The 19793-nt window shown below is 45.2% G+C and overlaps 1 protein-coding gene across 1 annotated transcript in view; it reads right to left on the reverse strand.

The window, feature by feature from the left end:
- Window positions 1-19793, reverse strand: part of LOC129844910 (lysyl oxidase homolog 2A-like) — a 49426-nt gene that overhangs the window by 22278 nt on the left and 7355 nt on the right. Inside the window, exons 2-3 of the mRNA XM_055913073.1 lie at window positions 17912-18251; window positions 12440-12615 (exon numbers count right to left, since the gene is read on the reverse strand). Coding sequence (XP_055769048.1) covers window positions 12440-12615; window positions 17912-18206 — 471 coding nt within the window. The 5' untranslated portion in view covers window positions 18207-18251. The remainder of the gene's footprint in view (window positions 1-12439; window positions 12616-17911; window positions 18252-19793) is intronic.

The following is a 19793-nucleotide window of genomic DNA, read 5'->3' on the forward strand; positions in this document are numbered from 1 at the left end:
ACCGCTGTGCCATACGGGAGCCAAATGTAACATATCTTACTAATTTGAGTGTCCCAGATTTATATGTACTATTTTATGTGGAGTCTATGGTGGTGGATCTTTGATGTTATGGGGCTATTTCGCTTCCACTGTTCCTGGGGTGCTTGTTACGGTCAACGGCATCATGAACTTTACCCAGTACCAGGACATTTTAACTAAAAACCTGATTGCCTCTGTCAAGAGGCTGAGACTTGGCCGCAAGTGGATCTTCCAGCAACCCCAAGCACACATCAAAATCCACAAATAAATGGTTAATTGCTGACAAAATCTATATTTTGCCATGTCCATCTCAGTCTCCAGACTTGAAACACATTGAAAACCTGTGGTTTGAATTAAAGAGGGCATTCCATAACCACAGATGAAGGATATCAAGGATCTGGAAGGGTTCTGTATGGAGGAATGGTCTAAGATCCCTCCCAATGTGGCCTCCAACTCATAAAACATTTTAGAAAAAGGCTCAGTGCCGATATCCTCACAAGGTGAGGTTTTGAAAGGTATTGAAAACACGGGAGTTAACAATCTACCGTTTGAGATTTTTTCCATTACTTTTTAAACAAAATCTCTTTCTCTGAGCATTGTATTAGTAAAAAATAATATCCTTTCCCAGTTTTTTTGAGCATACAATATAGGTCAGTATTGGAACTATTTATTTTATACAGTCATTTTTGCTCATCTTTTTAAGGGTGTCAATATTTTCGGACCCAACTGTATATGAAATCTGTTATCAAATATATTATTAGTCTTATCATCATTATTTGTATGTTGTACACACACACACACACCTTGAGCTAATACCAGGAGGAATCTAACTAACAAGGGGAGTCTTGTTAGCAACAGAATCTTCAGAGCTAGCAGCAGTTTGACCCCTAGCCTCTACCCCTTAGGCCTAGGCTGTCCTGTAGTGTAAATAAACCGAGGCTGAAAACCTGCACAATGACTTCCACAGCTTGTTGTTTCCTCATCTCATTTACAAATTTTCCTGTGATAAAAACAGAACATAAGGCCAGGGTTGTTTATGACTGCAACATGCCAAGCATGGATGAACACATGGGAAACAATGCCACTGCCTGCTAGCTGCGCATCATCATTTGGAGGATATACTAAACCTTAAATGATTTGGTACAGCTGTCGAACATGAGACGTTAGGGAAAGCAGTGAGTGAGGACATTCTGTTCCGATTGCCACCGAGGGAAACAACCGTCTAATACACGGTCCTTGTTCTTCAGCCAAATATGCAACATTCCTTTCTCCCTTCGCTCACGAGGCTCCCCTGAAGCCTGTCTCAAACTCTCCAACTCTACCGTGTCACACGGAATTTTGGAAACACCTTTTTTTGCCCGGTTGAAAAATGCAACCTTTGCCCCCCCGTAGCTGTATATGGACCTCAAAGGTCTGCTGCTAGGCAGTCTGTTGACAGTATGTTTGGCCAGGAGCAACAGACAGAATCGTAATCGACATCTGGAGAGTGTTAGCAGCTGCTGCTTCGCTCTTTTTATGGAAGGACTTCAGATCATGTGTTGTCATAACTCATAAGTACTTGGGGGAAGACCTCTCGGTCAATACCTGCAATGACTCGGGAAAGAACTAATCAAATCCTGCAAAGACTTTACACTCTTAGTGACGATTTCCCAAACACAGATTAAGCCTAGTCCTGGATTAAAAAGCACTTTTAATTGAGATTCTCCATTGAGAATGATTTTTTGTCCAGGACTAGGCTTAATCTGGGTCCAGGAAACCTCCCCCTTAAGGCTTGGACTCACCATAGTCTTCAAAAGAGTTAATATTGCATGGGTGTTGGTGTGTCTCTGAAAAGATCATTCCTGAAAATTCATCATACACGATCATGAAGCGTAATCAAATACCTTGTAGATACTGTTGGCAGGCTCATTTAAAAAAACAGCAAGAAAATGTTTTGATAAACATATACTTACACAGCAAAATGATATCTGTAAATTGAACACTGTGGGCACTTTTGAAGTGTTTATGTGAGAATCACCAGAAAGTGTTGAATTTACACTTTTCAAAGTGTTGTCCTTTGAACATTGATACTTTCCAACACCAGGCTTGCACCAGGCATGCGAAATCAGGCTTGCAAATCACATTATGCTGGCTTGCAATGTGATGTGCAGAGTGGGGATATCCAACATTTGGAATTTATATTCACCCGTAACCTGCATTCAGAATGACTGCCAGGTTGGGAAGACTAAGACATGAGATTACCTTAAGCATCTAAACTCAAACAAACATTTCAGTAAAGGGTGCAATAAATCCATATAACAGATTTGATTAGCGTAGAAGAATGTATGTTATTTATATTTGATTAGCAGTCGATTAATTAATCAATCAATGTACATGCAAAAACATAGATATTGAAACAAACAATACAAAAGATCTAACTGCAATAGAGCATGCTGGGAAATATGATAATGATGGGCATGGTTTTGGTTTAAAACTGGTTATTAATGCCAACACTGTGGTTCTTTTACACCAATAAGTGGTAATTTAACACTTACAGAGTTAATGTAACACCTGAATTGACACTAGAAATATTCAGCTGAAAAATCAACACTAGGTAACACTGGTCAATTTGACACCCTGATGGAAGAACTGGTTTTTTAACAGCTTAAAAAGCAACACCAGCTGGCGTTCAGTTCGTACATAGTAACACAAAGTAACACCACATCAACACCAAAACTGCTTACACCAGGATATGAACACTGACGATTTTGCTTTGTAGCATCATATGATATATTGCCCATATCGTGTATAATAAGACCCATGGAATATCCCTCCACATCGAGATGTACCTCCCAGGTAACCGTCTGAGACCCAACTCCCTAGGCCACCTTGGCGATTGGTTCCATGTGTGGCAAGCCATTATCCCCACGTGCATGTGAACTATTGCGTGAGCAGCTGTCCTTGTTGAATCATGGCGTTAGTTAGCTAATGATAAACAACGCTTCCTGCCCACCTCCTAATGTTTGGGTCTGAAGAGAGAAGCCCCCATTAGATGACTTCATTCAGTTCATTCTTTGGCTTCATCCTTTGGCTTCTTGGAGGAACCAAACAGAGGACAAACAGACCTACAGTATACAAAGCAGAGACCAAATATCACACAACGACTCCTACTAAGATATACAACACTAGCGTAAGCACAAGCCAATTCTCATTAGCGACATAGCACAGCAGAGCTGAGTCAGGCACAGTATCCATCTAGTTCCATTGTCAAAACATGGCTGACACTGACCAAAAAAGGTCAACATGAGGCGGCACCAAAGAAAGGCTAACGTCACTGACAGGAAATAGCTAAATGACCGGGGTCAAAGCAAAGCGTCCGGGACTAGTCTGATGGTCTGGGATGCTCTGCTTGGATAGAACTAACACATACAAGGAGAATCTGCCTGGAGCAGAACTTAACAACTGAGATGATTTATAAGGACTAAATGCTAGGAGACACCTGAAAGTCCCAGTGTGAAGTGAGATGGACGAAATGGTCATAAGCTACTATATCATGACATTTAAGTTTTGCGTAATTAACAAAAAATATGTCTGTGAAACAATTATCAGAAGATTAGAATAATTCAGTGTCTTTCCACCGAAAGATCATTGATTTATTTGAAATGACAGAAAGACAACTTTTAGTCACCTGCAGTACTCATGTCTTTAATATGGACAACCTATCATTTGTGGTAAAGGCTTAATTTAATTGCCAGATCTGTGTGGTCTTGTTCTTTTTTGACAGCTAACTAGTGTAAAGTACACACAGATACTTGCATACATAGACACACACACACACACACACACACACACACACACACACACACACACACACACACACACACACACACACACACACACACACACACACACACACACACACACACACACACACACACACACACACACACACACACACACACACACACACACACACAACACGCATACACAAAACAAACAAACCTTTGACAATCAGAGAACCCCCAAAATACTCAAAGACCTTTCTAAATAGTGCTTTTTTGTTTTTACTTTTAACTTCAGGACAGGCTACAGCATTACAAGATAGGAATATCTCTGATAAAATATGAATAACTGAATTAGCACGTAACACGGGTTTGTCTGGTTGGGTCTAACTAGGCTACATAAAGACATATTGACACAGTCAGGTCAGGTCGTGACCTGGTCGGAAGCCCTGAATAGAATACCACTTCATCCCATGAATGAATGGAAGACAGTCACTCACAGGAGCTGCTTGTGCCTGTTTCTGACGCAAGGTCAGGCCTGGTGAAGGGTCGAAATGACACCTTTTCCCATTCCACTCCCATTCCACTCCCCTGCTAGTTGAAAGACTGGTCAGTCCAGGGAAATATTGACAGGGTGGGGACAGTTAGCTGTAATAACACCCATATAAAGGTAAACAGAAACAGGGCACAAATAAACAGCGGGTGCCAAAGCAGGCATCTAGGTAGTAAAAGAACAGGGTAAAGTTTGATGGGGATTCATCTATTGAACTAGCGTTGCCCACTTAGATTCCACGCTAAAGCTTATGAATGATTCCTGACGCATCTATATAGGCCTTATAAAAGGCGTGTGAAGGCTTCATTAAGCCTTGAAAGTAGTAAATGTCATGACCACGTGTCCTATTTCACTGCCTCTCGTCCTCCACTCTCCATTTTCAAATCAAATCGTATTTGTCACATGCGCCGAATACAACAGGTGTAGTAGACCTTACAGTGAATTGCTTAGTTACAAGCCCTTAACCAACAATGCTTTAAGAAGTTAATAAAAAAGTAAAGTGTTAAGTGAAAAATAGATAAGTTATTTATTTATTTATTTATTTATTAAAGTAACAAATAATTAACAGCAGCAGTAAAATAACAAGCGAGGCTATATACAGGGGGTACCGGTACAGAGTCAATGTGCTGGGGCACCGGTTAGTTGAGGTAATTGAGGTAATATGTACATGTAGGTAGAGTTAAAGTGACTACGCATAGATAATAAACAGAGTAGCAGCAGTGTAAAAGAGGGGTCTGGGTAGCCCTTTGATGAGCTGTTCAGGAGTCTTATGGCTTGGGGTTAGAAGCTGTGTTAAGAAGCCTTTTGGACCTCGACTTGGCGCTCCGGTACCGCTTGCCGTGCGGTAGTAGAGAAAACAGTCTATGACTAGGCTGGCTGGAGTCTTTGACAATTTTTAGGGCCTTCCTCTGACACCAACTGATATAGAGGTCCTGGATGACAGGAAGCTTGGCCCTAGCTTCCTCATCCTTTCTCATTGAGTTGGTCATTTAATGAGAAAGATACACAGGGATCTGAGACATCCTCCAGAGCCGTGTTATCTTATGAAGCCTAGTGAAAACACAGACACTGAGGGAGAATCCACATAAATTTTAAACCGGGAAACACTGCCAATTCTCTAGTCTAGCTCAGTATGTGGCATTTGACTATCCTGCTGCTCTCAACTGCTAACTGTTAAAAAGATCAACCACAGACTGGCCTTTCAGCTTTAGATGGCTTTAAACTCTTATTTAAAGTCAAACACATTCAAGGGAAACACAAACACTACTGGATGAGCTAGGCTCACATAAATGGCCATACTCATGCTATTCATCGCTCCTGTCGGACGGCAGGAGTTTTAGATTAGTGTTGAAGTGTCCCATGTTAAAACAGAAATGCCTCCCTCCTCCCTTTAGGTATATAAATCCCACTCAGACTTTCCGTCTGGCACAGAGGTGCTTTCATTAATGGGATGGTTTTCCCCCTGTGTGTGCGTATGTGTGTGTGTGCACCAGTGTGTGCGCCAGTGTGTTATATACACTGTCGTTATCTCCTCCACACCAGTTAGAGTCTGGTTCTCTGTGAGTCACCTGGTTAGCATCCCAGATGCCAGAGAGGAGGTCGTTACCGTGGTTACGCCAGAAAGAAGGGCGTATTATGGTAAAGTCATCAGGCCACAGACCAACCATTGCTCAGTGGGCTAGAATGTCTCTGGTTTCCTGTTGTAGGCAAATGTGAGAGCACTAATGGAAGATTTAACATGTGGCCCACCTGTGTCACGTCTGTTGACATTCTATGATGTCACGTTTCCATCCCACCGCAAAACCTGCTTCTCTGTGAGTTCAGGGCATTCCAAGTCAAAACTTAGTGTGATCCCTTAACTTAGCTAAGGCTGTTTTCAACTCCCAGCGAACTGCCAAAATCAATACAGATACAGTCAAACTTGAGTTAAACTAAACTCGAGCTTTAGTGCTGTGGACATGCTGATTGAAGTCACACAGACCCTCTCAATGAACAAACATTACCAACGAAATGTGTCTCTGTTGGTGCTAAGTGAACTGAACTTTCCCTACAGGAACTCCTGATCTTCCTGTCCGGGTTGGCACCCCCCCTTGGGTTCGTGACGTGGGGGAGATCTTTATGGGCTATACTCGGCCTTGTCTCAGGGTAGTAGGTTGGTGGTTGAAGATATCCCTCTAGTGGTGTGGGGGCTGTGCTTTGGCAAAGTGGGTGGTGTTATATCCTGCCTGGTTGGCCCTGTCCGGGGGTATGGTCGGCAGGGCCTCAGTGTCTCCCGACCCCTCCTGTCTCAGCCTCCAGTATTTATGCTGCAATAGTTTGTGTCGGGGGGCTAGGGTCAGTCTGTATATCTGGAGTATTTCTCCTGTCTTATCCGGTGTATTGTTTGAATTTAAGTATGCTCCCTCTAATTCTCTATCTCTCTCTCTTCTCTCGGAGGACCTGAGCCCTAGAACTATGCCTCAGGACTACCTGGCCTGATGACTCCTTGCTGTCCCCAGTCCACCGCGTTATGCTGCTGGAAACTGGAGAGTTTCAACTGTTCTGCCTTCGGCTATGGAACCCTGACCTGTTCACCGGACGTGCTACCTTGTCCCGAACCTGCTGTTTTTGACTATCTCTCTCTACCGCACCTGCTGTCTCTAACTCTGAATGGTTGGCTATGAAAAGCCAACTGACATTTACTCCTGAGGTGCTGACCTGTTGCACCCTCTACAACACTGTGATTATTATTATCTGACCCTGCTGGTCATCTATGTACGTTTGAACATCTTGGCCATGTTCTGTTATAATCTCCACCCGGAACAGCCAGAAGAGGACTGGCCATCCCTCAGAGCCTGGTTCCTCTCTAGGTTTCTTCCTAGGTTCTGGCCTTTCTAGGGAGTTTTTCTTAGCCACCGTGCTTCTACATCTGCATTGCTTGCTGTTTGGGGTTTTAGGCTGGGTTCCTGCACAGCACATTGTGACATCGGCTGATGTAAAAAGGGCTTTACAATCACAGTCCAGACCTTTTAAGGCAGGGATCATGAACTAGATTCAGCCACAGGCTGATTTTTTCTTGCGTGGATGGTCGGGAGGCCAGAACATATTTACAAATAATTTGTAGACTGCAAATTAACTGCAAGAAGCCCAAACAGATATAATGTTTGACTAAAACATAATCATTTAAAATCTTGCTTACATTTGTATACGATCACGTGTCTCTCTATTATGCATGTGAATACTTGATTTCTTTAATTAAAATCCCTTGGAGCTGATTTCCTGGTGTTTTTACAGTCTTTTATGTCCAACAACAGAAAAAAACGAAAATGAAAAAGAAATATATATTTAATTGTTTTGCTCAGAAAACATGCAGGCCAAATAAAACCACCTGCAACCTAATTCGGCGCGCGGGCCACCAGTTGGGAAACCCTGTTTTAAGGGAACCCCTTCTGCTTGTCTGGCTGGAATGTGATATCATGGAAACTAGGTTTAACGAAATGGTTTACTGTAAGTAGGGCTGTGGCGGTCATGACATTTTGTCAGCTAGTTATTGTCATGCAAATTACTGCCGGTCTCACGGTAATGGTAGCCGGCTAGTGATGGCTATTTAACTGTTTGATGGCCTTGAGATAGAAGCTGTTTTTCAGTCTCTCGGTCCCAGCTTTGATGCACCTGTTTTGATCTCGCATTCTGGATGGTAGCGGGTTGAAAAGGCCGTGGCTTGTGTGGTTGATGTCCTTGATGATCTTTTTGGCCTTCCTGTGACATCGGGTGCTGTAGGTGTCCTGGAGGTTAGGCAGTGTGCCCCCGGTGATGCGTTGGGCAGACCGCATCACCCTCTGGAGAGCCCTGCGTTTGCGGCCACTGCAGTTGCCGTACCAGGTGGTGATACAGCCCGACAGGATGCTCTCAATTGTGCATCTGTAAAAGTTTGAGAGGGTCTTAGGGGCCAAGCAATTTCTTCAGCCTTCTGAGGTTGAAGAGACGCTGTTGCGCCTTCTTCACCACACTGTCTGTGTGGGTGGACCATTTCAGATTGTCAGTGATGTGTACGCTGAGGAACTTGAAGCTTTTCACCTTCTCCACTGCGGTCCCGTTGATGTGGATAGGGGCGTGCTCTCTCTGCTGTTTCCTGAAGTCCACGATCAGCTCCTTCGTTTTGTTGATGTTGAGGGAGAGGTTATTTTCAGGCCTACAACTGTTGTGTCGTCTGCAAACTTGAGGTTTGAGTTGGAGGCATGCGTGGCCACGCAGTCATGGGTGAACAGGGAGTACAGGAGGGGGCTGAGCACACACCCTTGTGGGGCCCCTGTGTTGAGGATCAGTGAAGTGGAGATGTTGTTTCCTACCTTCACCACCTGGGGGCGGTCCGTCAGGAAGTCCAATACCCAGTTGCACAGGGCGGGGTTAAGACCCAGGGCCTCAAGCTTAATAATGAGCTTGGAGGGTACTATGGTGTTGAAGGCTGAGCTATAGTCAATTACATATGTATTCCTCTTGTCCAGACGGGACAGGGCAGTGTGCAGTGCGATGGCGATTGCATGGTCTGTGGATCTATTTGGGCGGTATGCAAATTGAATTAGGTCCAGGGTGTCAGTTAATGGAGAGGTGATATGATCCTTAACTAGCATCTCAAAGCACTTCTTGATGACAGAAGTGAGTGCTACAGGGCGATAGTAATATAGTTCAGTTACCTTTGCTTTCTTGGGTACAGGAACAATGGTAGACACCTTGAAACAAGTGTGGACAGCAGACTGAGATAGGAAGAGATTGAATATGTCCGTAAACACTCCAGCCAGCTGGTCTGCGCATGCTCTGAGGATAAGGCTAGGGATGCTGTCTGGGCTGGCAGCCTTGCGAGGGTTAACACGTTTGAATGGCTTACTCACTTCGGCCACGGAGAACGAGAGCCCACAGTTCTTGGGAGCGGGTCGCGTCGGTGGCACTGTGTTATCATCAAAGCGGGCGAAGAAGGTGTTTAGCTTGTCCGGGAGCAAGACGTCGATGTCCGCAACGTGGCTGGTTTTCACTTTGTAATCTGTGATTGTCTGTAGACCCTGCAACATACGTCTCGTGTCCGAGTCGTACAATTGCAACTCCACTTTGTCTCTGTACTGACGTTTTGCCTGTTTGATTGCCTTATGGAGGGAATAACTACACTGTTTCTATTCAAACATATTCCCAGTCACCTTGCCATGGTTAAATGCAGTGGTTATCCACGGTTTCTGATTTGGGTAGGTTTTAATAATCACAGTGGGAACAACATCCCCTAAACACTTCCTGATGAACTCAGTCACTGTGTCCGTGTATATATCAATGTTATTATCCGAGGCTACCCAGAACATACCTCAGTCCACGTGATCAAAACAATCTTGAAGCATAGATTCCGATTGGTCAGACCACCGTTGAATAGACCTTAGCACGGGTACTTCCTGTTTGAGTTTCTGCCTATAGGAAGGGATGAGCAAAAGGAGTCATTATCTGGTTTGCCGAAGGGAGGGCGGGGTAGGGCCTTGTAGACACCCCGGAAGTTGGAGTAGCAATGGTTGAGTGTTTTAGCAGCGCGAGTACTTCATGTTAACAGAACTTCGGTCGGGTTTTCCTGAAATTTGCTTTGTTAAAATCCCCAGCTACAATAAATGCGGTCCAGTGTAGTTCCTTGAGGGGCGTCATTGTATTGGCTTGAGGGGGAATATAGACGGCTATGACTATAACCGAAAATAATTATCTTGGGAGGTAATACGGGATTTAATTGTGAGGTATTCTAGGTCGGGTGAACAAAAGGACTTGAGTTTCTGTACGTTATCACAATCACACCATGAGTAGTTAATCATGAAACATACAGCTCCGTCTTTCTTCCAGGAGAGTTCTTTATTCCTGTCTGCGTGATGTACTGAGAACCCAGCTGGCTGTATGGATAGGGACAGTATATCCAGAGAGAGCCATGATTCTGTGAAACAGAGTGTTACAGTTCCTGATGTCTCTCTGGAAGGAGATCCTCGCTCTGAGCTTGTCTACTTTATTGGCCAGAGACTGAACATTAGCAAGTAATATACTCGTAAGCGGTGGATGGTGTGTGCTCCTCCTGAGTCGGACTAGAAGTCCACTCTGAATACCTCTTCTCTGCCAACGGCGTCTTAGAGCAGCTTCTGGGATAAGTTCAATTGCCCTGGGGGGTACAAACAAAGGATCCAATTCGGGAAAGTCGTATTCCTGGTCGTAATGCTGGTGAGTTACCACCACTCTGCTATCCAAAAGTTATTTCCGGCTGTATGTAATAACACAAAAAATGTTCTGGGCTAATAATGTAAAAAATAACACAAAAAAAAAATGAAATACTGCAAAGTTGCTTAGGAGCTAGAAACAGCTAGATGCAGAGCTGCCGTGTCTGTTGGCGCCATCTTCCTTTACCAGACAAGGTATGCTTATAAGTCCCGTGCCATTATGTTATATTATATGATTTTATAGTAAGAAGAATATAATTGCACCTAGCTGAATAAAATAGAAAGGATATTTTTCCCATTCCTGAACTAGTGAGCATATGAAGTGGCTATGCTGAGCGTAAAAGTGATCATTTGAAACAGGTCCTTTATGCTAGATTTAGAGTTATTTTGAAACTTTAGTTGTGAATTATACAAACCTTAGAATGTCTTAGAAATCAAAACATATATGGGCTGCATGGTGCGACTATAGGCTATTGATGATTTGGGAAAGTAGTAAAAAAGCTTGCGCTCTGTTCCCTGCCCCAGGTTGCACACGCTGTTCTCTCATCAAGCGATCATATTTCACCCATCAGATAATACTTCATTTAATCTTATCTTTACTAAAATGTAAAATGAGTTTCGATTTAGAATGGCCTATTATCAACTGGGCAGGAACAGGGGCAGGGGGGAAGAAACATGTTATCCGTATCCACTCGAATAGTGAATGGAGGCCGCTTTCCCATGGTTCATTTTTCAATCATGCTGGGAAGGCTACTCCGGTTTATAGTGAAGTATGTGCTTAATATAAGCAGCTGAGAAATAAATAAAGTAGCAGCTGGGATCCTTCTCTTTCTAGTGGCAGTCATCAAAACTCTTCTTTCACACGGGATTGCATATAGAAATGTCTGGGCTTATAAGAACACTTATTTCAGTCTACGCATCAACCCGTTTGAGGAGCATGCAACCTCTTTCTGTGCGACAGGTGATACTCCGCCCCAACTCTGTATGCCATGGGCTCTCCAACCCTGTTCCTGCAACTACCCAGTGCTTAATTTGTGAAGCCAAGTGAAATCTGTTCGGGAACATCGATAGTAACATGTTTTCACAACTAAACATATTTCATTAAACTGTTGGCCCTCAGTTTTCTTCTGCTGTGCGTAATATTAAGTTAGGCTATTAGACTACGTATTGTATAACGGCACAATCATTATATTCATTCCGTTTTTTGGGGGAGGGCTGTATATGCTGTATAGGTGTTTTGAATGAATCATCACCTTAGAAAGCGCTGTCCATTTAGTTGGTTTGGCTTTGAAACAACATCCACAACGACCATGTTTTCCACTCAGTTCCAACCCGTTTTTTTTTTACTTCTTTCTTCAAATTGATCATCACAGTGAGGTGATTTTTAAAGAATCATACTGTTTTGATGATGTGTTTGATGTGATTTTCAATTGCATTTATGTCAGAGTGGTTAGAGGGACAATAGAGCCCTCGGGACCAGGCCATTAGCGACCAGATGGTCGTTAGCAAGTTGGGTACTACCAACGCATGTCCAGAGCGCATAAAAGGAGATTACCATGACTCAAAGGTCACATGGAATTCGACTGCGGTCAAGACTCATGACTGCCTGTGTGGCCTGCAATACGGTCACCGCAACCGAGCTAACTGTAAGACATTTCCACACTAGATCTCTGATATCAAGGAATTATTACTCTGTTTATTATTCAAACTTCAAACACATATTCCCATGTCCTGCATTGCTGTGAAATTGCTACACAAGCACCTTAACAGCATCCAATCAAAGCAAAGATGCAATCATGTAGATGGCGTGTGTGCGCGGCCTGCGTACATACCTGTGTGCATTTCCATGTGTGTGTGCATTTTTCTATGTGCTCACACGTGTGTGTGTATGTTTTAAGGCTTACTTCCACATTGTCGGTGAGGGTACTGATGAATTTGAAGCCGGGGATTCGTCTCTGGCTACACACCACTCCCACGTCCTCAGAGTGTTTGCAGTCGGAAACTCCGAAGCCATTGGACTCACACTGGGCCAGGGTTCTCTCTAGTCCCGAACAGTGGACGTTGTCCAACCAGATCCGACCTACGAACAATGGGGGACAGAGACATATTCTCTGATGACCACATGAAGGTAAGGGGACCCTCTCCATTCTCCATTCTCAATGGACGTTGGCTGCATGGATGGAGAAGTCATCGGCGCACACCATGCCCCATTTTAGGCTTCAACAGACAACACCTTTGGGTAACAATTTGGGCCTGTCTAGTTATCAACCTTCATTGTACAGTATATTCTCCGTTGAACATTATTTTAAGTCCAGGACTAGGCTTAATGAGTTCATGACAACTCACCTATTGCTTAGGTTAGATTGACTACTTCATGCAAGAAATAAGTGTTACAGAATTCCAGTTGCCATCACTTGTAAAGAAAAACATTTATGGCTCTTTAGACTAATCTAAATGGTCTACTGTTCTCTTCAGATTCTGATAGGGCATATTAACTCAGCCTTTTGAGATTTTAAATGTTGCAGAATTGCTCCTGGAATGTCGGGCCTGTGCTGGTGGATATCCACACCTTATTTCTATGTTCCCTGTGAAAAAAAGTATAGCTTTCCCAGTGAACAACGCTTCAGTCTACATATTTCAAGATCAAGAAATCATCTGGGCACATGCAGTGAACTAGACACCACTGACATTATATGGGGCAGTCATGGGGTAGCTTCCCATTTCTGTAGTTTCCCATACTTCGCAGTATGTTGGAAACACCCGCTTTTAGCTACAGAAAGTCAACATACGAGAATACCCCTAGAGTCTGCGAGAGCGGGGGAGGAAGATGACTCATCGGCTGACAACATGGTAACGACTGGACCGGAAACGACTACGAGTAATGAGAGCACAGCACAAGAGATCACCACAGCAACTGTCACAAGTTCCGCTGCAACAGCAGGCCACAAACAGATGCAGGTATGTGTCTGTGGTTGGAGGAAAGTTACATCACACCATGGGTTGAGGATCCACCAGGGGAAGAAGGGGTGTCTGGGTAAAGAGAGACAGAGGCCTCGCATTGATCACTTTCTGCGAAAGCGATCAAATCAGTCGAATGAAGCACAGCAACTGGACGCAAACCATAGTTTGCAGTGCATCAGTACCACTGTCATGGAGGACATAAACTCAAGCACCGAAGTAACAACTGAGGTGGAACCAACAACAGGAGTGGAACTCACCCAGCCTCCCAGACCTGCAGTCGAGAGGAGACTACCAGGGCACAGACCGTATGTGAAGTGGCCTGGCGCCAGTGACAAGAAGTTGTGGGAAGCAGTGAATACTGACCTTACCTTGACCCTCGAGAAACTTCGAGGCACACTGGAGAAGAAGTTGGAGAGGATGGGGGACATCATCTATGAGTACGGGGCAGAAAGCTTTGGAGTGCAAGAGGCAAAAGGCGGGAGAAAGGTTCCAACCCCACCAGTTTCCAGGAGGCAACAAGAAATCAAGCGCCTCGTTCAAGAAAGGAGACAGCTTAAGAAACAGTGGAAGAAGGCCTCGGAAGTGGAAAAGGAGGGCATAGAGGCACTTCAGGCTGACATTAAAACCCGGTTGGCATCCCTCCGTAGAGCAGAGAACCTACGGAAACGCAGAAGGAAGAAAGAACAAACTAGAACTCGATTCTATAAAGATCCCTTCAAGTTCCTTAAAAGTCTCTTCACGAAGGAAAAAAGTGGAGCTCTAAAAACAACAAAGAAAGACCTAGAGGAGCACCTGATAACAACAAACTTTGACTCAAAGCGACATGAACATCTGGCCATCCCATCAGATATCCCACCCATTGAACCCCCGGAACATCATATTGAGACCAGCCCTCCGACATGGAAAGAGGTGGAAAACACAGTTCGACGGGCAAGAACAGCATCAGCCCCGGGGCCAAATGGAGTCCCGTACAAAGTGTATAAGAACGCACCAGACGTCCTGAGGGTCCTCTGGAGGCTTATGAGAACAGCTTGGCAGAAGAAGATAATACCCAAAGTGTGGCGTAGGGCAGGCGGGGTCCTGATCCCTAAGGAGAAGGATGCAGTGAACATCAGCCAATTCCGCCCAATCTCCTTACTGAATGTCGAGGGTAAAATCTTCTTTAGGGTCATTGCCCAGAGGATGTCCGAGTACCTGCAAAGGAATGCGTACGTCGATACATCTGTACAGAAGGCAGGAATATCAGGGTTCTCTGGCTGCTTGGAACACTCCAGCATGATCTGGCACCAGATCCAAATGGCCAAGGTGGAGAAAAGGGACCTCCACGTAGTCTTCCTCGACCTCGCCAATGCATTTGGCTCTGTGCCCCATGAACTCCTGTGGTCTGCCTTCAGATTTTTCCACATACCGGACACCATCACAACGCTGGTGAAGTCGTACTTCAAGGATCTGCAGTTCTGCTTCACCACCTCAGAGTTCACCACCTCATGGCAGTGCCTGAATGTAGGTATAATGGCGGGATGTACCATTTCTCCGTTGGCATTCATAATGGCAATGGAGGTTATCATCAGATCCTCAAAATGGGTTGCTGGTGGACAGCGAGTCGACTCTGGTTTCCGCCTCCCTCCACTCAGAGCCTACATGGACGACATTACAACATTGACCACCACTGTCCCATGCACCAGGAGACTGCTCAGAAAACTCGAGGAGAACATCAGCTGGGCCCGTATGAAGATTAAACCATCCAAGTCACGCAGCATCTCGATTGTGAAGGGAGTACTCTCTGACCTGAAATTCTTCATCGGAGATGACCAAATCCCAACAGTGTCTGAGCAGCCGGTAAAAAGCCTTGGAAGGTGGTATGATGCAAGCCTGAAGGACAAAGACCAGGTGCAACAGCTGCGCAAAGACATCAGTAGTAGCCTACAGTCCATCGACAACACCCAGCTACCTGGAAAGTTAAAGGCCTGGTGTCTGCAGTTTGGTCTCCTACCCCGGGTGTTGTGGCCCCTAGCAGTGTATGAGGTTCCAATCTCAACAGTGGAGAAGATGGAAAGAGGAGTCACAGGCTACTTAAAGAAGTGGCTCGGAGTTCCACGATGCCTTACCACCATAGGCCTCTATGGAGATGGTGTCCTCAAGCTGCCCCTCACCAGTCTAACAGAGGAATTCAAGTGTGCAAAAACCAGGCTCCAGATTACACTGAATGAATCTCGAGACCCAGTGGTGAGCAACAACGCGCCGACCTTGGCAACTGGGCGCAAATGGAGGCCAGGAAAAGCAGTCCAGGAGGCAACAGCAGCCCTCAGACATGCTGACATTGTGGGTCATGTTCAGCAAGGGAGAGGAGGCCTTGGGCTAACTAGCCGTGCTGCTTGGAGTAAGGCCACTGCACCAGAGCGGCGGAAGATGGTAGTGCAGGAAGTACGCCATCAGGAGGAGGCTGCAAGGTGGGCCAAGGCAGTCTCTCTTGCCAAACAGGGACAGTGGACTCGATGGGACAGTGTGGAGAAGAGGAAGATCAGCTGGAAGGATCTGTGGGCCATGGAAGCGAGGCGGTTGAGCTTTTCCATCAGAGCAACATATGACGTCCTTCCAACACCAGTTAATCTTCACCAATGGTATGGTGAAGATCCGGACTGTGCCCTCTGTTCCATGCCAGCCAACCTCAGGCACATTCTCACAGGGTGTAAAACAAGCCTCACCCAAGGACGCTACACTTGGCGTCACAACCAAGTCCTTAAAAACCTTGCGTCCGCCCTGGAGGACAAGCGAGCTGCCACCAACTCCCTACCACCCCCAGCAGCATCACACCCCTTACGGACGACCTTTGTCCGCGAAGGGGCTAAACCACCGAAGAGCGGCTCTACACCATTAGAGCGAGACCAGCTGCGCTTGGCCCGCGACTGGAAAATGCTAGCTGACATTGGCCGGCAACTTGTGTTTCCTCCGGAGATCGCAACCACCACCCTAAGACCTGACATGGTGCTCTGGTCCCATTCGCTCAAGAAGGTCTTCATCATTGAGCTCACAGTACCCTGGGAGGACTCAGTAGATGAGGCTTATGAGCGGAAACATCTGCGCTATGCCAATCTAGCTGCCGAAGCACGGCATCATGGCTGGAACACAGAAGTCCGACCAGTGGAGGTGGGCTGCAGAGGTTTTGTGGCGACATCTACAACCAGACTGCTTAGAGACCTGGGAATTAAGGGCCAGAGCCAGCGTTCGGCAATCAAAGCTGTATCAGAGGCGGCAGAAGGCAGCAGTCAATGGCTCTGGATGAAGAGGAAAGACCCCAGCTGGGCCCCGAAGTGAGAGGGCCAGGAGGTATGCGGTCAACAATGCTTGACTCAGGGAGGAAGACGCCCCTGCCATGCATAGTCCCATGGGATGTTGGCTATCAACAACAACGCAACTCCTATGACTAATTGGGAATGGGACGCAAGCGTAGGATTGATCACCCTGTCGCTGGCCGCCTTTGGGGAGGGTGTATAGTGTGAAAGGCCGAAACACCCTAGGAACCAAAGGTACACTACTGACGATGCGCTCCCCAAATTTCACCAGTCTCACTGTTCATGAACTCTTGGAAGTGCTTGCACAAAGGATAGTAACATCTCATCCTGTGTTCTTGGAATCATATGACTTCTATCTCAGCAGCTCAGAACAGAATGTGATTTGTCCTATGGAAATCCCGGGACTAATGCAGCACGTTTCCCCTGTCTTGGACCATAATCCCTCAAAAAGCAATGTTTTACCCACTACAGTCTATCTGATACACACCAGTCAAACCCTACGTGAGGAAAACGATTGGCAACTGGAAACACACTAAGCCAGACGCATAGACATAATCTCATCCTCCCCCTTGTCTTGAAGATCTCTAGTACAGTCATATGTCTAATTACTTTCCCAACTCCATAATTCTGACTGAAGGTTGTAAATGAGACAGTATGTATGGAGTTGCATGAAGCTCCGGCTGCTCTCTATAAAAGCTAGATGATTGATGTTATTAACACTACCGCCTCTTGTTAATGACTCGTGTTCCCATTGAGACTTCGTCTCCTTGCTATGCTAATCATAGTTCCTGCAAAGAGTGACATACTGTATCTCACCTATGTATCTTCCGGTTGTAATAGAACAGGTTAAAAGCGTTGGGCCAGTAACCGAAAGATCGCTGGTTTGAATCACCAAGCTGATTAGGTGAAAAATATGTCGTTGTGCCCTTGAGCAAGGCACTTAATCCTAATTGCTCCTGTAAGTCACTCTGGATAAGAGCGACTCCCCTTTCTGGGATACATGTATTTGTTTCAAAATATATAATTTCTCTGAACTATCCCTTTAAGTAAAGTCTCAATGGTCAGAGTGGATTTCAGATTCCAACATGTTACTGAACCATCTCTTCTCCCTGTGTTCCTTACCTTCTCCCTTGCCATACTTGGAAGAAGGAGACCAGGATACAGCCTCCACGTAGCCCAACTCCCTGCACACGACGTTGGCTGCATGGATGGAGAAGTCATCGTCGCACACCGTGCCCCACTCTCCATTATAGTACACTTCAACCCGGCCCTCGTAGTGCTTGTGTTTGTCCCCTGCCAGACGCAGCTGGATGATGGGGGTGCCAGGGGGTAGCTTCGTATCCAACTGGGCCTGGCAAAGTGCCCACACACAGAGAAGTGTGGCCAGGCGGCACAGGAGAGAGCAAGGAGACGGCATTGCTAGGAATGGGCAGGGAACTCACCACACTGTACTGTAGGCCACCTGGAGGAGGGAGACACAGACCAGAGTGACCAATGAATGACTGCAATAAGCAACGTGATGTATTATGTCGTGGGTATTTAACTTAATTTAGGTAACTTTTGCAGGCCACATCAAATCGACTCGTGGGCCAGATTTGGACCACAGGCCGCCAGTTGAAGATCATTGTAATATGCTATGGGTTGCATAAATATTTATTTTTACAGCTTTTAACAATTGAAGGATTTCTGAAATTATTGAACATCTACTCTGTACCAACAGAAAACAGACATGTATTCAATGGACCGCTACAGTTTGGGTTAGAGGTCGACCGATTAACCGGAATGGCCGATTAATTAAGGCCGATTTCAAGTTTTCATAACAATCGGAAATCGGTATTTATGGACACCGATCTGGCCGTTTCTTTTTTTTTTACATCTTTATTTAATCTTTATTTAACTAGGCAAGTCAGGTAAGAACACATTCTTACTTTCAATGACGGCCTAGGAACGGTGGGTTAACTGCCTCATTCAGGGGCAGAACGACAGATTTTTACCTTGTCAGCTCAGGGGATTCAATCTTGCAACCTTACAGTTAACTAGTCCAACGCTCTAACCACCTGATGACATTGCACTCCACGAGTAGCCTGCCTGTTACACGAATGCAGTAAGCCAAGGTAAGTTGCTAGCTAGCATTAAACTTATCTTATAAAAAACAAACAATGAATCAATCAATCATAATCACTAGTTAACTACACATGGTTGATGATATTACTAGTTTATCTAGCGTGTCCTGCGTTGTATATAATCGATGCGGTCCGTATCGTTGCTCCAATGTGTACCAAACCATAAACATCACTGCCTTTCTTAAAATCAATACACAGAAGTATATATTTTTAAACCTGCATATTTAGCTAAAAGAAATCCAGGTTAGCAGGCAATATTAACCAGGTGAAATTGTGTCACTTCGCTTGCGTTCATTGCACGCAGAGTCAGTGTATATGCTACAGTTTGGGCCGCCTAATTTGCCAGAATTTTACGTAATTATGACATAACATTGAAGGTTGTGCAATGTAACAGGAATATTTAGACTTATGGATGCCACCCGTTAGATAAAATACGGAACGGTTCCGTGTTTCACTGAAAGAATAAACGTCTTGTTTTTGAGATGATAGTTTCCGGATTCGACCACATTAATGACCTAAGGCTTGTATTTCTGTGTGTTATTATGTTATTACTAAGTCTATGATTTGATAGAGCAGTATGACTGAGCGATGGTAGGCAGCAGCACGCTCGTAAGCATTCATTCAAACAGCACTTTCCTGCGTTTTGCCAGAAGTTTTTTGCTGTGCTTCAAGCCTATCAACTCCCGAGATTAGGCTGGTGTAACCGATGTGAAATGGCTAGCTAGTTAGCGGGGTGCGCGCTAATAGCGTTTCAAACGTCACTCGCTCTGAGACTTGGAGTAGTTATTCCCCTTGCTCTGCATGGGTAACGCTGCTTCGAGGGTGGCTGTTGTCGTTGTGTTCCTGGTTCGAGCCCAGGTAGGAGCGAGGAGAGGGATGGA

This window comes from Salvelinus fontinalis, chromosome 3 (assembly GCF_029448725.1).
Source record: "Salvelinus fontinalis isolate EN_2023a chromosome 3, ASM2944872v1, whole genome shotgun sequence".
Classification (NCBI taxonomy): Eukaryota; Metazoa; Chordata; class Actinopteri; order Salmoniformes; family Salmonidae; genus Salvelinus; species Salvelinus fontinalis.